The 19,501-nt window shown below is 38.2% G+C and overlaps 2 protein-coding genes across 2 annotated transcripts; both read right to left on the reverse strand.

Annotated features, from left to right (window-relative positions):
- Window positions 1–240: 240 nt before the first annotated feature.
- LOC103045226 (E3 ubiquitin-protein ligase TRIM21-like) lies at window positions 241–10,062 on the reverse strand. Its single transcript, XM_049472430.1, has 7 exons — window positions 8,470–10,062; window positions 7,025–7,661; window positions 5,657–5,752; window positions 4,935–5,168; window positions 2,429–2,576; window positions 2,087–2,113; window positions 241–1,696 (listed from the first exon to the last, which is right to left on the reverse strand). Exons 2-7 carry the CDS (start codon window positions 7,625–7,627, stop codon window positions 1,149–1,151), a joined length of 1,656 nt encoding a protein of 551 aa, XP_049328387.1. The 5' UTR covers window positions 7,628–7,661; window positions 8,470–10,062; the 3' UTR covers window positions 241–1,148.
- Window positions 10,063–11,099: 1,037 nt separating this feature from the next.
- On the reverse strand, window positions 11,100–19,379 carry si:dkey-46i9.6 (E3 ubiquitin-protein ligase TRIM39). The gene is made up of 7 exons (XM_015600725.3): window positions 19,300–19,379; window positions 16,666–17,378; window positions 16,142–16,237; window positions 15,586–15,819; window positions 13,665–13,812; window positions 13,530–13,556; window positions 11,100–13,033 (listed from the first exon to the last, which is right to left on the reverse strand). The coding sequence occupies exons 1-7, from the start codon at window positions 19,325–19,327 to the stop codon at window positions 12,480–12,482; spliced, it is 1,800 nt and encodes a 599-aa protein (XP_015456211.3). The 5' UTR covers window positions 19,328–19,379; the 3' UTR covers window positions 11,100–12,479.
- Between the last annotated feature and the right edge of the window lie 122 nt (window positions 19,380–19,501).

Below are 19,501 nucleotides of genomic sequence, written 5' to 3' on the forward strand. Positions count from 1 at the left end.
ACTCTTAAAACTTTATGAATATGAACGTGTTTTCTTTGCATTATTTGAGGTCTGAAAGCTCTGCAACTTTTTTTTTGTTATTTCAGCCATTTCTCATTTTCTGTAAATAAATGCTCTAAATGATATTTTGTTGGAATTCCAAACAAATTGTTGTCTGTAGTTTATAGAATAAAACAACAATGTTCATTTTACTCAAACATAAACCTAGAAATAGCAAAATCAGAGAAACTGATTCAGAAATGATTATTATATAGTTTAATTAGATTTTCATTTTGTCAAAAAAAATATATATAAAGAAGAGACACATACAGATGTGTACAGATATACTTTTTGAAATTAGAAAGTGTGTTCAAAAATTAAATTAAATATCCTGATGATCAACTCTGATCTGTTCCCACTAATATAAAACTACACTACATATATATTATAAACCATGTGACCTACGCCCAGTGATATCACCTGTGAAGCTTCTAATATAATTATTCTAAGGATAAATCAGCAATATCTTATTGATTATTATTGATTAGATGTGCTATTAGTCAGATCTTTAAATCCCATATTCAACTTTTAATCAATAAAGAAATAAATTATTCACAATAATCCATGCAATTCGGGTTCAGACGATTTGTATAGTTATGGTACATATTTTTATCTGCAGTTACCAATCAAATGTTTTAGAACATGTACTTATTTAAGCTTTTCAGGTCCGGAGAATAACCTGAAATTGTACCGTTTAATTCACTGGATTTTGTACCAAGGTTAGCAGTAAACTGACAGGGCTTTTAAAGAAAAAAAGTGAAGAAAATAAAGCTAGAATATATAAAAAATATATATTTACAAAGTCTCTAAGACACTGGAGAAAACTGCTACAGAAAGACGTCTGGCTGACCCACATGGAAACAGCAGCTTTAGCCTTTAGCTCTTTAGCTTAACATGATTAAGGATTAAGTCTCAGTTTCAGCAGAGAAGAGAAGAATTAGATGTCAGACAGGTGAAGAAGTGCAGTAATAAAGTCTTTAATAAGATAAGAAAATTAAAAAAGTCTCTTGTCTGGATCATACAGCACTACAGCTACTGGATGACTATACAATATAGTGTATATTTTATACACATATATATTAAAAGACCTTAACCATAGAGTATTAATATCAGTCACTGTGATTGACAGGGCAAATGACCAATGGGCTTGAGTTTTTGTCTCCCTGGTTGAAATGAGGGCTGAAGTACGGGCGGATCGCTTCGTTAAAAACGCAGTCAGTAAACGAGTAAATGTGACTCTTGGCGTCAGCGTCGTAGAAGGAGACCAGCCCCTCCAGGTAGTCCACAAACACGCCCACCCTCTGGGGCTTCTCTTGGAGGGACAGCGGGGTGGGCGGGTCCTCCAGAGCAGCGTACTTATCTCCGTTATAGAGCACGATGGCCCAGTAGCCTTGGCTAGGTTTGATGGACAGCGCCCCCTTCCTGTTGGCATCCTGTCTTGCCAACCCGATGTCCCAGCCTTGCTTGTCTCCGACGTCCACCACCCAGAAGGCCCTGCCGTCCGTCAGCCGGTTCTGACCCAAGATGCTGCCAAAGACGTCGAACCTGTCCGGGTGTTCAGGGACGTCCTGCTTATCTCCTGAGCTTCGGACCTCTTTGGCGTCTTCAGACACCATCAGCTGGGGGTTAGCAGTGTCCGGGTCCAGAGTTACATCCACTGAAAAAAAAAAAACAGAACACAAATCATGCATGTTTCTAAGAGCAACGGCAAGTATTAGTGGTGTTCAGATGTTCTTTTGGAGATCTACCTTCTGAAAGCAGTGAAGCCAGATCAGAAGCAGTGGATTACTATTAGGTAGGAAATAATTAGACATTCTATACCTTCTAGAGCTTCTAGACCTCACACTCTATAGGAAAAGGTTTCCCCACAAAGGCAATGGACTACAACTCATGGTTGCCATGAAAACACTGGCCAGTATTCAACCACCCACCAACATTACTCACAAGATAACATCCCAACGTATACACGTAACACTTCACGATCAACTGTCATACTGCAGTAACACGACTTTGTACGATTAGTGCTGAAATGAGTTGTTCTGCTTACCTTCAAACTTCTTAATCCTCTCGATTTCTACAGAGAAAAGGAGAAATAAAGGTGTGATCAATCTCATGGGTTCTCTCAGACTCGTACAGTCTCTCACAGAATCTCACGCAACATCATTCAGATTCACACAGACTCATTCAGAGACTCTCAGTTTCTCACAGACTCTCGCACAGACTCAACCAGACTTCCACAGATTTACACAGACTTTCCCAGAATCTCACAGACTCTCAGACTTACACAGAATCACACAGACTCTTGCTCAGACTCTACCAGACTCTCACACGGACTCCCAGATTCTCATTAAATTGAATGAAATTAAAAAGAGAAGTTTGTTTTCCTCACCAACACAGCACAGCTTCTCCAGCTCAGTCTCGATGTCCACCATCATGGACGTGTGTATGTTCTTCATGGTGCCGAAGGTCAGATCTGTATCTACAGTAACATCAGTCCAGTCTTTCCCACTGTCTGATACTGGAACAGATGGGTAATTCTGAAGAGATAAATATAAACACATTAAAATAGCTGAGAAACATGAATAGAATGAGTACAGAAACCAATAGAAACTCGAGATTAACTGAAATTTAGAAACAGTGTTGGGCACGTTACTTTGAAAAAGTAATTAGTTATAGTTACTCGTTACTTCTCCAAAAAAGTAACTGAGTTACTAACGGAGTTACTCCACTATAAAAGTAATTAGTTACCAGTAAAAGTAACTATCACATTACTTTTTATTATTCGCCCGTCAAAAAAAGGAAATCAATTATGCATTTACTATTATTATTAGAAAAATAACAAAAAATAACAAACGAAAATAAACCCAAAATGTTGACAAAAATATAATCTAACGAATTTCAAAAAAATAAAACGAAATTCTCCACACAACCAAAGAAAATTACTAAAACTTGTAATACTGAAAAAAGCGGAAAAACGCGTCTGGGGATGAAATTTAACAAACCAAGCCACACTCAAAAGAAATATGTATATATAAAACAAAATAATGGACAAAAACAACAATTTAATGCCCGTTAAAATGGTATTAATATAACAGCTTCACCAAAAGAGAATAGAGCTTAGATCGTGCCCAAAAAATCCGACCCAGCCGGAGCCCGTGCACATTCTGCCCAAGCCCGAACCATAAACTGTCATTATGAGCCTGACCCGATCCGCCCCATAAACTGTCTGTTTTCGGGCTGATTGAATGAGCGAAATATAATCAGAACTATGTTAATTAACACTGTAACATAGAAGCATAGAACTATTATTTAATTTAAATGATTTTTAAGAACAGCTACACACAATGCTGCAAGTCGCGGAGGCGTTCACGTGCGCCCAGAGCTACGTGATTACAGTTTTCATTTTTATTATAGTTTAATTTTATTTTGTTTTTATTTTTTCTGTTCATTTTAGGGTGGGCTTGCTAGCGCGAGCGCTTTACACAAGAACTAACGGACCACGAGTGCCGCGCGCTCGGCACAACAACTCCCGCTGTACAACTCCGCTGTACAACAGCGCTTATAAATAAATTAAACACAAAAATGAGGGTATTCTATCAGTAATTTCAGTTCGTTTTAGTTAGTTTTATAAACACAAAATACAGTTCGAGATAGTTATGTTTTTCCTTTTAATTACCGTTTTTATTAGATTCAGTTAACACAAATGTTTTTCACTTTCAATTTTCGCTATTTCGTTCGCTTTAGTGAACAATAATAATTGGTTACTTAGCAACATTGTGATTATCACACCAGAGCTTTATATAAAATAAAAATAGGAGCCTGATTTCGGGTCGGTCCTCAGGTCAGGTCGGGTTCGGGCAGAGAATCTAAGCTCTAAAAGAGAAAGCAGCAGCACCACAAAAACCGGAGCAGCTAAAAAGAGCTTAACGTCCTTAATTCGGAACTTGGGTTGTCCACGGCAATCACTGAATTGATTAGAGCACGCAAATCGTCACAATTGTGCCTCACTTCACCACGCCAAACCACAGGCACAGCGGCCAGAAGCTCAAGTTCACCGGACAGAGGAGGGGTTAACCAGGGCAAAGCGAAATAAAAAAAAAAGTTCATAGAGCTGCTAAAGTAACGTGCAGTAACGGGGTGTCGGAAATGGTAACGGCGTTATAGTTACAGTCATAGTAATTAGTTAGATTACTCGTTACTGAAAAAAGTAACGGCGTTAGTAACGCCGTTAGTTTTAACGCCGTTACTCCCAACACTGTTTAGAAAGCAGAAAGTGGAAAACATCAGAAATCTACTGTCAATAGAGCTGAATACACCAAACCCCAGACTGCCAGTCATATTAACCCTCTTTAGTATGTTTATATTTAGCTACAAATTAAAAATCAATGTTTTATTCAGTGAATGTAAATGAAATATATATAATAATAAAAAATAATAAAAGACAGTGTAATAATCTAAAAAGTGGTTTGCTGTTCGAAGGCAACACCATAAAGGGTTAAATCAATTTTTGACAGTTTTATCAGTTATACAACAATCCAATTTGGATAATCTTAGTTGGTTTTTAGAAATTTAAAACAGTACAAATTGCCAAAAAATCCAAAATGCCAAAAGAATGTAATGCACAAAAAAAATCCAGTTAATCCTGTCAAATCATTTGTACACAGTGCAACCTACACAGAGTACAGAATAAAAAAATAAACAGCTGGTCTAACCTATACTTTAACTATAATTTTTTTATAAAGTTTAAATTAAAATAAAAGAAAACACTGCTTTTTTCCCAAAATGTGCTGTATAATTTTACAAGACAATTTTATAATAGTGAAATACATGGAATATCTATTTATAGCAGCTTTTAAAAGCTAATAATAACATTCTCTATTGATATAAAGCTTTACCTGCAGGAAGAGCAGGTTATCTTCTTCCTGGGAGATCTTGGTAAGGTCACTGATGGTCTGGCTGAAGGTGCTGATCTCCTCCTGCAGCTCTTCTTTAAACCTCTCCATCTCCCGCTCCACCTCCCGCCTCCTGTCAATCAAAGGGCTGAGCGCCTCCTCCTCCGCCTTCGCCACCACCTTCCTCACTCCATCAAACACCTCCTTTATCTCCTCCTCCTCTCTCTCTATCAGAGCCTGCGGAGATTTCACCATTTATACACTGATATACTGTAAACTGTTGTGGGAAAAGTCTGTAAATCAGTTTTTCACCTTTAAAATCCTAAAAACTGAATGGTTTTAAACAATTGCCAAAGATAATAGGAAGGTTTATTAGATGTTTAGATTTTGAAGAATTCTCAGATATGTGCAGTAGAATAAAATTATTGACAGTTTTTGTGCTTCATATATAATGATTTTTAATGAGGACAACTAAGTAAACATAAAATAGACTTTTATATAATCGTTTTTAATATTTTTAATGGGTTAATTTCACTAAGCTAATAACACCATACCTGCAATAATGCCAAAACCACTGCAGATTTTATTTGTTTGTGTAACAGTGATGATAAATTCTGTAATTTATAGAGAGAGTAGTTCCAGCCTCCTGAATCTACAGCGAAAGATGATTGAAGCGGTGGAAGACCACCAGGACCACTATATGAACGATGTTAAAGGAGACGTACCAGACAGTTCTCAGCCGAGTGCTGCAGGTCCTTCACCTTCTCCTCCCTCTGCTGGATCCTCTCCTCCAGCTCTTTTATAATACCACCCAGCTCTACCTGTACACACACACAGAAACTTTAGCTGCACTTATTGCTGGAAAGGAAGGAAACCTCACCAGATACTTAAAGCAAAGTTTCACTTACTTTTGTCACTTACCGATATGTATTATTGGGTCAATTTCCTCAATAAATAAACAAGCAAGAATAATATATTTTGTCTCATTTGTTGAACTGGGTTCTCTTTATCTATTTTTAGTTTTTATCTGATGATGTTTTAGGTCATATTTATGCAAAAACACAAAAAATCTAACTGCAAGTTACTAAAACTCAAAACCCTAGTGAAAAAGTAGATAAAAGTATATTAAGCATTAATATGCTATAGTGCACTAAAGTGTTCTTGTAGCTATGTTATTATTAATCAGTATATTTAAAGGGTGCTAAAATGGAACAACTTTTTGTACTTATTAAACTTTAATTGTATAAAAATAGTACAAAAGTCTTACTTAAATTGTGCTAGGTGTACTTAACTGCACTAAAATATAACTATTTTAAATATACTGAAGTAACATTTAAATATACTACTTCATGTATGTTTACTGTAAACATATTTTACATATGTTTACAATAAAACTATAATACATTTAAAGCATATTACAAATTTAGCACTTTTTATTATACACCGGGTATATTAGAAATGTACTAAGAATTAATGTTAAATATATGTGACGTATATTTAACATTAATTCTATGGTATATATGAGTACATATGAGTAGTGTATATATAAGTACAAACATGCTTCTTGTTCCTGTCTTTTGTAAGTAGCACACTTCTAGTATACTTCGTTGGATATAAAAATATATTTTAATATACTGTACTACCATTTTTAGTGTGTTACAAATTTATTTTACACTTTTTTATTAGTAGTAGTAATTTAATTTACTTTGTAAAAAGTTACATGATACATTGTACTTTAGGTGAATTACTGTAACAGTTGTTTTTTTTTAACACACTTTGCTAAAAATGTACAAAAGTGTATTTGGAAATATTTTAGAAGTATTTCAGAAGTATATTGAATCACATTAAAGTAAAAGGGTACTTAATAGTAGTCTATTTTCTTAAATACACTATATTGTACTTTTAATAAGGTAAACATTTGATGAAAGCATAATATTAATGTACTTTTAATAAATTTACATACATTTGTTAGTATATTTACATATTTACAGCATACAGACATTTCTCAATATGTTTTAAGTACAACTAATAGTACTTAGGGCACTGCAAGGTATTAAAGGACAACTGACGCATCTTTGATTTTGGTTGCTTACCTCCCTCCTGTCCCTTTCTGTTTCCACAGATACCACGTCCGTCGCTTCGTCTACACACAGGCTGCAGATGCACTTGTCCTCCTTGGCCCAGTAGAGTTCCAGGGGACGTCCGTGAGTCAGGCAGGCCCAGTCGTCCAGCTTCTCCACCGGCGCCACCAGCTTGTGGCCCTTCAGCCGCAGCTTGTTCTGGTGTCTCTTCAGGTGACTGCCGCAGAACGACAGCAGGCACATCAGGCAGGACTTCTCCGCTCTGCGCTTTCGGTTCTCAGGGCAGATTTCACAAGCCACCTCACCTGGAGCCGCCAGCAAGTCTTCAGGACGTGGCTTCTGGGCTTTCTCGTACTCCTCCAGCAGAGCCTTCAGGATGATGTTCACACTCGGAGTCGCCAGCAGGTACTTTTTACACAGAGGGCACGACAGGTCGCTCAGGGACAGGTGGCGATCCAGGCAGGGCTTGCAGAAGGTGTGTCCGCAGGTGGTCGTGACTGGGTCGGCCATCTTGTCTAAGCAGATGGGACACTTGAGGAACTGGGAGACGGACACGGGTACGTCCGGCAGAGAAGCGTCGGCAGGTGTGGACGATCTGAAGGAGGCCATGGCCATGTCTGAGGTGGATGAAGGTCTGCTGTATCTGTATCTGTGTGTGTAGACAGCAGGGTGTGGTTTATTTAAGCTCAGCTTACAGTGTGAGAAGAAAGGCCAGGGGCGATAGGCAGGGTTTTTAATAAAAATGCTTAGCAACCAACCAACCAATCTTACCCAACCTGAATCACACCCTGCCAACAGAAACTCACTATCATAGATCACAAGATGTTTTCCGGGACTTTAGACGTGATATAACAGTGCACCAACACCAGCAGATGTTGAGACATGTCTCTCCAAACACATCATCACTGATCATCAGTAAATTTTACATTTCATTTAAAGTAAATCAAGGGAGCAGAGTCTGGAGGAAGAGTGGAGAGACACACAGTCCAAGCTGCTCGAGGTCTAGTGTGAAGTTTCCACTAATCAGTGATGGTTTGGAGAGACATGTCATCTGCTGGTGTTGATCCACTGTGTTTTATGAAGTCCAAGTCCAAAGAAAGTCAATGGAGTGTTTGGAGATGCGGATTTCATTTTTCATTTTCCTGTTTGGCTGTAAGCCATAAACATCAACAATAAAAGATAAAATAAAGGTTAGAATAAAGAAAAAAGGCTTCAAATTTTCAACTGAGTTACTGAAATAAAGTAACTTTTCAATGATATTCTATTTCTTGAGATGTACCTGCAGACATACAGATAGATAGATAGATAGATAGATAGATAGATAGACACCTGCAATTTTCCCCAACAAACTTATTGTATTCATTTATATATACAATCATTATGTTCATACATATAAAGCTTTATATCTATATCTACATTATGTCTATATGTGTGTGTATTTAAAGTAAAAGATTTACCTTCTGATTGTTGTCTGGTGTGTTCCTCTGCTTTCTCTCTCTCTCTCTCTCTCTCTCTCTCTCTCTTTCTTTCACTTTCCTGGCTCTGGGTTTTATCTCCAGAGTTTCGTTTATTCTGAAGCTGCAGGATAATTACTTCCTTGTGCAGTGTGTATTATTTGCATGCTCTCTGGGGCGTCTGCTGAGTGTGTGTTTTCACTCTTACAAAACACATCAATAGTTTCATTTCCCAGGATCTTTTCTGTGCTCTAACACACATCTGTAATAAAAGGAATCTAAACCCTTGACCTTTATAGCTGTGACTCATTTTACTGGGCAGAAGTTCCTATTCCTTAGATAATCAGACAGAGGGACATCCATCCAGTGGTGAACATCTTATCACAGTTTATTTTTACATGTGCTGTAGCTACAACATGCAGAATTCTGCATAAACATAACCGAAACTGTGGCTGATTACAATCAGCTGAGAGGAAACAAGAGTTAGTGTGCACACTTTCACTTTTAGAACATCTCAGATCACAGTAGCACACACTAACAGACTATCGGATAGAACATTGAATATTGGGCGAGGGTTTCTCCCACTGCCCTAAAAAAAGGACTATAAAAGCCTTCAGAGGCTACTTTTGGGTAGTGTTCCTCCTGGTGAGAAATCACTGACTGATAGATATACCTCTACAATGCATTCAAATACATTTTACCCAGTTGCTAGACTCTGAAAGGGGGCAAATCGTTGGACTGAGAGAAGCAGAAGGGTAATTTCGACAATTTGCCTACCATGTAAGCCATCTGTCAGATGGCCACTGTCACCTTTGCTTGCAGTGGTCCTAAAACAAGATTCTTGGACTCCTATGGACTGGAACTGTATTGTCTTCAGCAATGAATCTAAGTTCTGTTTGGAATCCAATGATGCATAAATCAGATTACTATGAAATATATAACATTGGGTCTTCCCACTGCCCTCTAAGAGGCTGCTTTAGGGTAGTGTACCTCCTGGTGAGATCACTGACTGATGGACATGCCTCTACAATGCATTCAAAGACATTTTTCCCAGTTAACAGACTTTGATAGGGTGCAAGTCATTGGACTAAGAGAAGCAGAAGGGTAATTTCGACAAATTGCCCACCATGCATGCCATCCGACGGATAGCCACTGTCACCTTTGTTTGCAGTGAAGTCCTCAACTAGATACCTGGACTCCAACGGACTGGAAATATATTGTCTTCAGCAAATAATCCAAGTTCTGTTTGGAATCCAATGATGACTACAGCAGATTAATATAAAAATATAACTTTGGGTCTTCCCACTTCCCTCTGAGAGGCTGCTTTAGGGTAGTGTACCTCCTGGTGAGAGACCACTGACTGATAGGCATGCCTCTACAGATGTACTCAGCAATTGACTTTGAAAGACGCAGTTGATACTGTAAGATCGAATATAAATTGAGTTTACTTAACTTTATTATGGCAGCCGGTTTGCTTTTGGGAGAATCACTACACACTGATGCTGAGTGTTAGTCAGAAACTGTTGGACACACCCAGTATGCAAATAGATTGTGACAGAAGCCAATAGAAAAGACTAAACTCAGTTATTATAAGTTGGTTTAACTCAAAGATCTCAGTTTGAATGTATATATGCCCACAAATGTTCAACTAACTCAAAGTAGTTGAGTATTGTTTATAAATATCCAATTTTATGTAAAACAGACTTAAATCGTTTGAGTTCAAACAGTGTATGGGTTTACAGTGCAGGAATGACAGCAGTCAGGGTGTAAGTGAATGAACTTCTTTACTGTAGTTAGAGAAATGTTCGTTACATTGGCTGGCTTTAAATCCAAATTAGTACATTGGGTAGTAACTGTACATTACCAGTGCTCCTCAGGAGCAGCCTGATAGTGATAGATATGATTTCTTTTTACTTTATCAGTCCATTAAGAGGCATAAAGCTGATTCTGAATGTAGCTATGCAGAGCTGAATATGGCTGATTATGGTCTACAAACAAAAACAAAAGGAGCAATCAGCAGCTATATGATACACACTTAACATACAACAGTAAATAAGCACAGTATACATGAGTTTAGCGGACAGCTAACAAGCTAACAGGTCACAGAACAGCAGAACAGCCACAAACTGATCTCTACATTCCTTTTATTCCTATTATTTACAAACTGATCTCTACATTTTAGTTTATTCTATGTTCTGAACACACAGTCTACTCACAGATGGTCAGGAACACATTTCAGCTCAGAAAAAAAATACATTTCAGTCTTTCCTGCTTTAGCTGGAAACTAACATACAGCTGTGCGCCCTTAAAATCGGTCCGGAGGGAAACGGCAACCCCAATTTTAGCCATATGGAATGGCATATTAATGAGTGTATACATTAATTATATATATATATATATATATATATATATATATATATATATATATATATATATATATATATATATATTTATATATATATATATATATATATATATATTTATATATATATATATATATATATATATATATATATATATATATATATATATATATATATAGAGAGAGAGAGAGAGAGAGAGATTTTACTAAATTGAAAACCTCTGAAATATAATCTATAATTCTTAGCATTATTTGAGGTCTGAAAGCTCTGCATATTTTTTGTATATATATATATATATATATATATATATATATATATATATATATATAAACGCAGTTCATTTTACTGTGTGTGTATAATATATTTATAGTGTGTATTTATGTATATATGTGTATGTACATACATATATAATTAATTTATATACGTATTAATGTGCCATACCATATGTCTTTCTTTGTTAAAGAGCATAATATAAAGTATTTCAGCATTAAAGCAGGTATTTGTAATGCGTGACAGCGTCCTGTATCATTACTACATCTCTACTGTTTGTAACAAATCAAACCGTATGAAAATCTGGTAAAAATTGGTGTAGTTGTGATTATTATAGGTGCTGTATAGCTGTATATAGCCATGTGGCGTCTGCATATATGAAGTCTATGTTCATAACACTCACAACATTGTATCAGAGCAAAGATTACAATAAAACACACAATCAGACTCATATGGTTAAAAAATTAATTCTTCAGACTAATATAAAATAGAATAGAATACTGAGGCCTGTATTTAAAATAGAAAAACAGAAACAGGCCCAAACTGCAGACTAATCAGCACTGAATACTCTTATTACGCAAAAACAGGTCAGATACAGTATTTAAAACGCATTCTTTAACAATAGTCCACTGAAGTCGTGTGTCATTCTGTAATCCTGTAATCCGTATGGCTTCTGTGTCTAAGCGTTTTTTTCCTATGAGGAAAATGAATGTGCTTTTTAAAACTGTGCTTTTCACACACTGTAGTATAATAAATATGTTCAGAACCCTGTACATTTTATTCTGTGTACATTTACCTCCTAAATATCACTGGATCCTCTGAATTACGAGATTGTTTAAGTAGGGTGACCAAACGTCCATATTTCCCGGGACATGTCCGTATTTCACGTCCTGTCCCACACCCCGCTCCACCGCCCACGCCCACGCCCCGTTTTGGAAAAGCCCATTTAAATTTTCCATTGACCTGAACCTCTTAGACACTGAACCCCAAATATGGGCATAAACAACATGGCGGGGACTACAAAATGACGACACAATGTCAGTGGTCTGTGGTAGAAATGGTAGAACCACCTAACGAAAAGATTTTCCACCTATTAACCTTGAGTTGAGTTGACTTTAGCAAAGAACCCTTGACGAAGAACCCTTTGAATCTCCTCTAGGTGGCGTACTACTATAGCCCTCTTTTCAAGCAACTCACAGTAAAGTGAAGCACACTAAAGTACAGCTTCCAAACATGGTGGAGGTTGTTTCACACACTTACTGCTACTGTAACTAAGACCTCCAGGGTAAACACATTCAAAGCAGCTGATGTTTTGGACACAGGTGGATCAAAATCAGAATCAGAATCAGTTCCACAGATGTTCCACAGATGTTCTCGTTCTCAGCACAGTTTGCTGTGCGCGTTCTCCACCACCGGGCAGATGCTCAGCGTGTCCGAGGCCTTGTCGCAGCAGTACAGGTAGAAGAACGGGTGAACCTTTTCTCCAAACGAGTCCATGAAGGTGTAAATGTGATTTTTCGTCGCCACGTCGTAAAACGACAACTGTCCTTCCTCGAAGTCCACGTACACGCCCACCCTCCTCAGCCTGGGCTCGACGGACAGGAGGAGGGGCGGGTAGGTGGAGACCCGGTACCCCTGCCCCTTCTTCATAGCCAGCGCCCAATAGCCTTGAGACGTGCTGACGGCGATCCGCCCCTTCCTGTTGACAGACGCTCGGGCCACGCCCAGGTACCAGTCGTCCTTTTCTCCGACCTGTACCTCCCAGTAATGCCGACCCGCGGTGAAGCCCTCCCGAGCCAGGGTGATGACCACCGTGTCGAAGCGCTCGGGCGTGTCCGGGAGGTCCTGCCACGCCCCCAGGTGACGCACCTGACGCCTGTCCTCCGACAGCTGCAGCCAGGGGTTGGCGGTGTCGGGGTCCAGGGTTACGTCCACTTCAGAGAAAGAAGAAGAAGAAAAAAGTGAATAGTCTGTTTAAAGGCAAGAATCTGTAACTGCAGCCCGGAGAACCAATGGGCGTGGTGAAAAGGCATGGGTACTGTCAATCATTTCTTGCATTGGCCAATCAAAGTCAATCAAGTATGAAGTTGGATTTTGGGAAAAGGCAAATTTCACATGTACGTGGAAGAGCCTTAAAAGTCGCTATACTTTTATTTTAGATCATAAGAACATTCTTATCTTGACTATGTATCAGGGAATTCCCATCCATTCACATTAGAATAACCCCACCCCTTTAAAAAAGTAACTTTTAAAAAACACACTTTTCACTAAAATGAACCTCTGGGTTAACAAATACAGTAAAAATTGGGATATGGTCCCTATAAATGCCCAGTGTGTTTCAGCGCTGGATTTTACGTGATTGTACAATATGTGATTTTATATAAGATTAAAGGAGTTTTAATGAGTTTATTGGAGATTAAAGAATGTTACCTGAGTACTTCTGAACTCTCTTCAGCTCTGCAGGAAATAAAGTAATAAAAACACAGTTACAATATGTCAGGATTTAGATATTAACATAGTTTCTGTTATTAAAACTTACCAAAAAATAGTGCATATTGGACTCACCAATGTCTGCCAGTTTCTCGATCTCCTCCGTCAGGGTCTCCTCCAGTCTGGACACGGCTCTTCTGATGGTGCCCACGCACTGATCTGTGTGGACACGGGTCTCAGACCAGTCTTTAGTTTGGGGATGGGTCATTAAAGACGGGAAGTTCTGAAAATATACATATATACATTTATTACATGGATTTATTTTCTTTATTTTATTTTCACTTTGGGCATCTTTGAGTGTCATTTGTCACACACTTTAGAACAGTTTAATATTCAGGAAAGGCAGACCTTTCTGTTACTAAAAATAAAATGTTTATGATATAACTATAATATTTATGTTATGCATAGATCACAATTTCAAATGAAACAATGGTGTCTGGAAAACATTTTCTTTAGTATATTCATGTACAAATTTGGAGTTATAGGATGGTGAAATTAGAAAAATTGCCTATTCATTTGTATATAGACCAGAATTCAGACTCCTGTAAAATAAGAAAATGATAGAATTATCAAATAAAACCACTGAAGTTTTAAAAAACACTTGTAATAGTATTCATTATGTAAGTTTAAAGTAATAATACTGTAAGAATTTGAATGAATGGGAGTGGCAAATGTAGGAAAATTGTCTATATCTATATAGACCAAAAAAAAATCAATATTACTGATTTCACAATATGATATAATAACAGTAACACAATATTAGTGATATTACTGTAAATATTGGAGTAAATGGAGGTCAAAGCTAGAAGAAAGATTTATTCAGGTTATTTTTTTTTTAATTTTGGAGTCCTTTAAAACCACTTAAAAATTAAGAGTTTCTTTAATTTTAACAAATTAAAAACCTCTGGAATATAATCAATCAGAATTGAATTGCTTGAATTTTTGCACCAGGAGTGGCATAAAGTTTTCCAAAAGCAGTGTGTAAGACTGGGTTGAGAAGCACTGCTGTATATTATATTATGTAAAACACATAAATTCATATTATAAATATCCACTACACAACATGGAGCACAAGAGGGCAGCAGAGTATAACACATTACCCAACACTCAGTAAAAGCACTGAACTGCTCTAGAACCTACAGATTAACTTTTCCAGTCGTTATGACAGCAAAGACACACTGACACGCCCTTAATCAAGCTGCACAGTGTGCAGTTAACAGCTTACCTACACTGCAAAAAAAAACATATTAGCAAGTGAAATTTTCATCTTATTTTTTTCTCTGATATGACTTTTTGTCTTTTCTCTTTTTGTAAGATTATTTTGCTTATTTTGGGAATAATGGTCTTAATCGGAGTTACTTAGAATTTTCATCTTTTTTTAAGCCATTTTAACTCAAAAGCAATAATTTATTCTGGACTTTTTAAGGCAAAAATAATTATTTTTTGCTTGATTTAAGTCTCACTTTACTTGAGACTTTGCAATTGTTTCTTTTAAGAAATTTGACTAAGATGGCTATATATTAGGAGATAAGCTATATATTAGGAGAGTACTTCAGTTTCTGAATCAGTTTCTCTGATTTTGTTATATTTATACGTTTATATTTGAGTAAAATGAACATTGTTGTTTTATTCTATAAACTACAGATAACATTTCTCCCAAATTCCAAATAAAAATAATTTAGAGCATTTATTTACAGAAAATGAGAAATGACTGAAATAACAAAAAAGATGCAGAGCTTTCAGAAAACAAGTTCATATTCATTAAGTTTTGAACGTTCAGAAATCAATATTTCCCAGTTTTCATGCATCTTGGCATCATGTTCTCCTCCACCAGTCTTACACACTGCTTTTGGATAACTTTATGCCACTCCTGGTGCAAAACTTTTTCAAAAAAAAAAACAATAGCAGTTCAGCTTGATTTGATGGCTTCAGATGGGTTCAGTGTAGTTTAATCTCCTATCTAAAATAAAACAAAGTGTAATATTGTAGTTCTCACCTGCAGGAAGTGGATGTGGTCCTCAGTGTGGGCGAGATGATCCAGCTCACTGTTCCTGGTCTTCAGCAGGGAGATCTCCTGCTCCAGCTCCTGGATCAGACTCTCGGCCCAGCGCTCCGTCCTCCTCTGCTTCTCCTCTATAGCCAGAACCAGCTCAGCCTGGACCTTCTGCACCACCCGCACCAGATCTGAGAACACCTGCACGCTGTCCTCCACCTCCCTCTGAGCACTGCTCTGAACACCACCAGATCCACAACCAAACACAGCCAATCATAGCAATGATGACCTTCACTTTAAACGTAATTTTATCTAAATATTTTATATTATATGGTTAAATATCACACATATATATTTATATACAGGGGTTGGACAATGAAACTGAAACACTATATGAAACATATAATATAATATAATATAATAATTAAAAAAGTTGTTCCATTTTAGCACTTTTTAAATATACTGGCTAATATAATAATAATAATAATATATATATATATATATGTAAAGGAGGGTTAAATTTAGCTACTTTTGAGCTTCTAATGGTTAAAATTCTTACTTTATTCAGTTCCACACAGTGTTTGATGTCCTCTACTTTCTTCAGACGTTCCTGGATCATCTGCTGGACCTCCGATTCTGTTTTTCTCAGCTGAACCTGCCAATCACAAAAACAGTTTCCAGTAAAAAATGTATAAACTACTGTCAGTAAGTTTTGGGACTACTTTTTGAACTACTCATGGGCTCTAAAACAGCTTTCACAATCTGGCTTTTGCAAGAAGGCAAGCAAACCAACCAATGGCCTGGGGCCCTCCAGACAACGACTGGTTATAAAATGAATGCAGCAACAAACTGTGTGAGCCCCACTAGTTACTAGTTAGTCATTCCTGCAGTCTGCAAAATATGAGACTTCAGCAACCAGGAAGTGATAGAGTTATTCATCAGGAAACCAGAAAATAAAGAAAAGTAAAAACAAGACAGCAGTATAAGTGATAAGTGATCATTTTGCTTGTGCCCCCAAATGCCTTAAGACAGTTCTGTTCACACTTGACCAAAAGGTGACCAGACTCACAAAGGAGAACTTACCTTCTTCTCGGTCCATTCTCGCTCCACAGGTACGGTGTAGTGAGCCCGGTGGTCCATCTCAGTGCAGAGAACACATACCATGATCTGGTCTTTCTTACAGAACAGCTCCAGCAGCCTCTCGTGCTTCTTGCACATCCGGTCCTCCAGGTTCTGGACCGGCTCGATCAGCTTGTGTTTGGTGAACCGGGCCGTGTGGGTCTTCAGGTGCTCCTCACAGTACGACGTCAGGCACACCAGACACGCCTTCACAGCTCGCCGCTGGGGTCCGGTGCAGACGTCACATGACACTTCCTGGGTCCAGGGCCCGGTTGGTGGGATCAGCTCTGGGATCTCTTCAGCTTCAGGGAGGGCTTCAGGAGGTTTCCCAGGCTCGGGGAGCTGCTGGTGCGGGTTCGGGTTCTGGTGCGGGTTCTGGTGCGGGTTCTGGAGATGGCTGTAGGTGGGCTTTGGCTTCAGAATGGGTTTACCCCTCATTTCCTTGAACTGCTCGGCGATCTCGCGCAGCACGGTGTTGATGCTGATGTCCGGCTGCTTGAAGAAGGTCTTCTTGCACATGGGGCACATGAACAGCGCACTGGACTTCCAGTAGTTGCTGATGCAGGACATGCAGAAGTTGTGTCCACAGGGGATGGACACCGGGTTGGTGAACACGTCCAGGCAGATGGAGCAGTGGACCTGCTCCTCCACCAGGATATTTGTGGGGGAAGCCATTCCTGAAAGGAGAAATTTTGGCATTTATAGTGTAAAAATGTTCTTATTTGCATGGATTTCTGCATAAGTTGGTCATTAAATGTGTTCTGATCTTCATCTACGTCACAACAAAAGATTGCTTGATGTGAATCATGCCTCGCACAAAAGAAAAGAGCTCTCAGAAGACCTACGTTCAAGAATTGTTGACTTGCACAAAGCTGAAAAGGGTTACAAAAAAAGTAGCTCTAAAAGCCTTGATGTTCATGTGTCCACGGTAAGACAGACGCTCTACAAATGGAGAAAGTTCAGCACTGTTGCTACTCTCCCTAGGTGCGGTAAAGTCCTGTAAGGATGACTGTAAGAGCACAGCGCAGAATGATCAATGAGGTGAGGAAGAATCCTAGAGTCTCAGCTAAAGACTTACAGAAATCTCTGGTACATGCTAATATTTTTGTTGACAAACCTGTTGACAAAAAGGAAAACATTAAACAAGAATGGAGAGTTCATGGGAGGACACGGGATTACAACAATATTCTGTGATTAACTGTGATTAATTGCACTTGTTCTTCTTAAGACGCTCTTAAGTTTTTATAGTGGATTTTCAAATGGAAATAAAAAAATGAATGTAAGAAATATAGTTAAATGCAATTATATTTATATATTAGTGGTGTCAATTAAAATACTAGTATATATGTGTATGTTTTAAGGCAGATAAAGCCAACGTGTGAAGTCGGACACTGAACCTACAAGGACAAAACAATTAGCCAGTTAGCCAGTTTTCCACCTGTCTTGTAGTCCTTCTGGGCTCCAGCTGTCTCCATCTATCAGTCACATTGCATAATATACTGTATACTGGTGTTTTACTTCATTTTTATTTATGGAGCTTTTGGAGCTTTGCTATTAAGGCAATTGTGTTCCATGCCTGGCAACCCGGGGTGTGGAAATGGGATTGGGGAATGGGCAGATTATGATCTGGACCTATATTTTAAATATGAATGTGTGATTTTAATACATTTTGACTATATTTAATGAGCTGTATATGTCTCTTTTCAATCTAAACTGATTTTTATGAACAATTCTTGACTAGAGGTAATGTTTAAAGGTTGCCACTGCTGAAATGGTAACTCAGGGAGGGGATGGCTTGGGAATCTCATGGTAACTCAGGGAGAGGATGGGCTTAGTGTTATCTTGTGAGTGTGGTTGTGAGTCAGCACTGGCCAGTGTGCTCATGGCAAGGCAAAGACGTGAAGTAAATTTAAAATGTATTAAAGCGATGTTCCATGTGAACAAACGTCCAGATCCAATCCAGATTCTAGACACCACATACTGCACACATCTTGTTCATGTGACAAAAGTCATGGGACAGCACCCTAGTTTCTGAACCTTGACATTTTTTTTGCATGTCTCTGTGCACATGACATTTACTTTCAAGAACTTTCAAGACTCTGAGATGAATCTTTCACAGTTATTCTTCAGTAAGGAGCTTTGATTGGTTCTCCTGCTGTCAGAAACGGTTGGTGGTCGCTTTCAGAAGCATGTCAGAACTTTAGAACGCTGCAGAAACATGGAAGGCCTGGCTATTCATAGATCTTTAAGATTAACCTCCATCTATATATATACACACACACACACACACACACACCAGCCGGGGCAGTGGCCTTCCTCACCTCGCTCTTCACACACACACTCACACTCAATCAACCAAACACATAAAAATCCTGTTATTAATGATGGTTTTAGGACTTTACACTGGTCTTAAATGATAAAAAACACTTTTAATGATGATTTATTTGAGCTTCTATCCAGATTACAGCCTATAAAACATCCCATCTCTTAAGAATCAGTTCAATAATAAGCACATCATTGATAATACACTGTATGTTATGTGGCAAATATTAAATATATAATTCTATATTTGCAGTGTTTTGAATTGTATAGACTCACCAGGGATATGTAGCTGTAGGAAGCTCATAGACTGAGTGTTCGCTCTTCTCTGGACAGCAGTGACACTCGACACAGCTGAAAGCCCCTTCAAAATACCACCACCAACCATCTAACCCCCCCCAAAAACCCCCACCCCTGTCCCTTAACCTAGTTTCGATATTACACTTCCAGACTGGGGGTCTCACAAAGCTCAGAGGGGAAA

The sequence above is a fragment of the Astyanax mexicanus genome, chromosome 25 (assembly GCF_023375975.1).
Source record: "Astyanax mexicanus isolate ESR-SI-001 chromosome 25, AstMex3_surface, whole genome shotgun sequence".
In the NCBI taxonomy this organism is placed as follows: Eukaryota; Metazoa; Chordata; class Actinopteri; order Characiformes; family Acestrorhamphidae; genus Astyanax; species Astyanax mexicanus.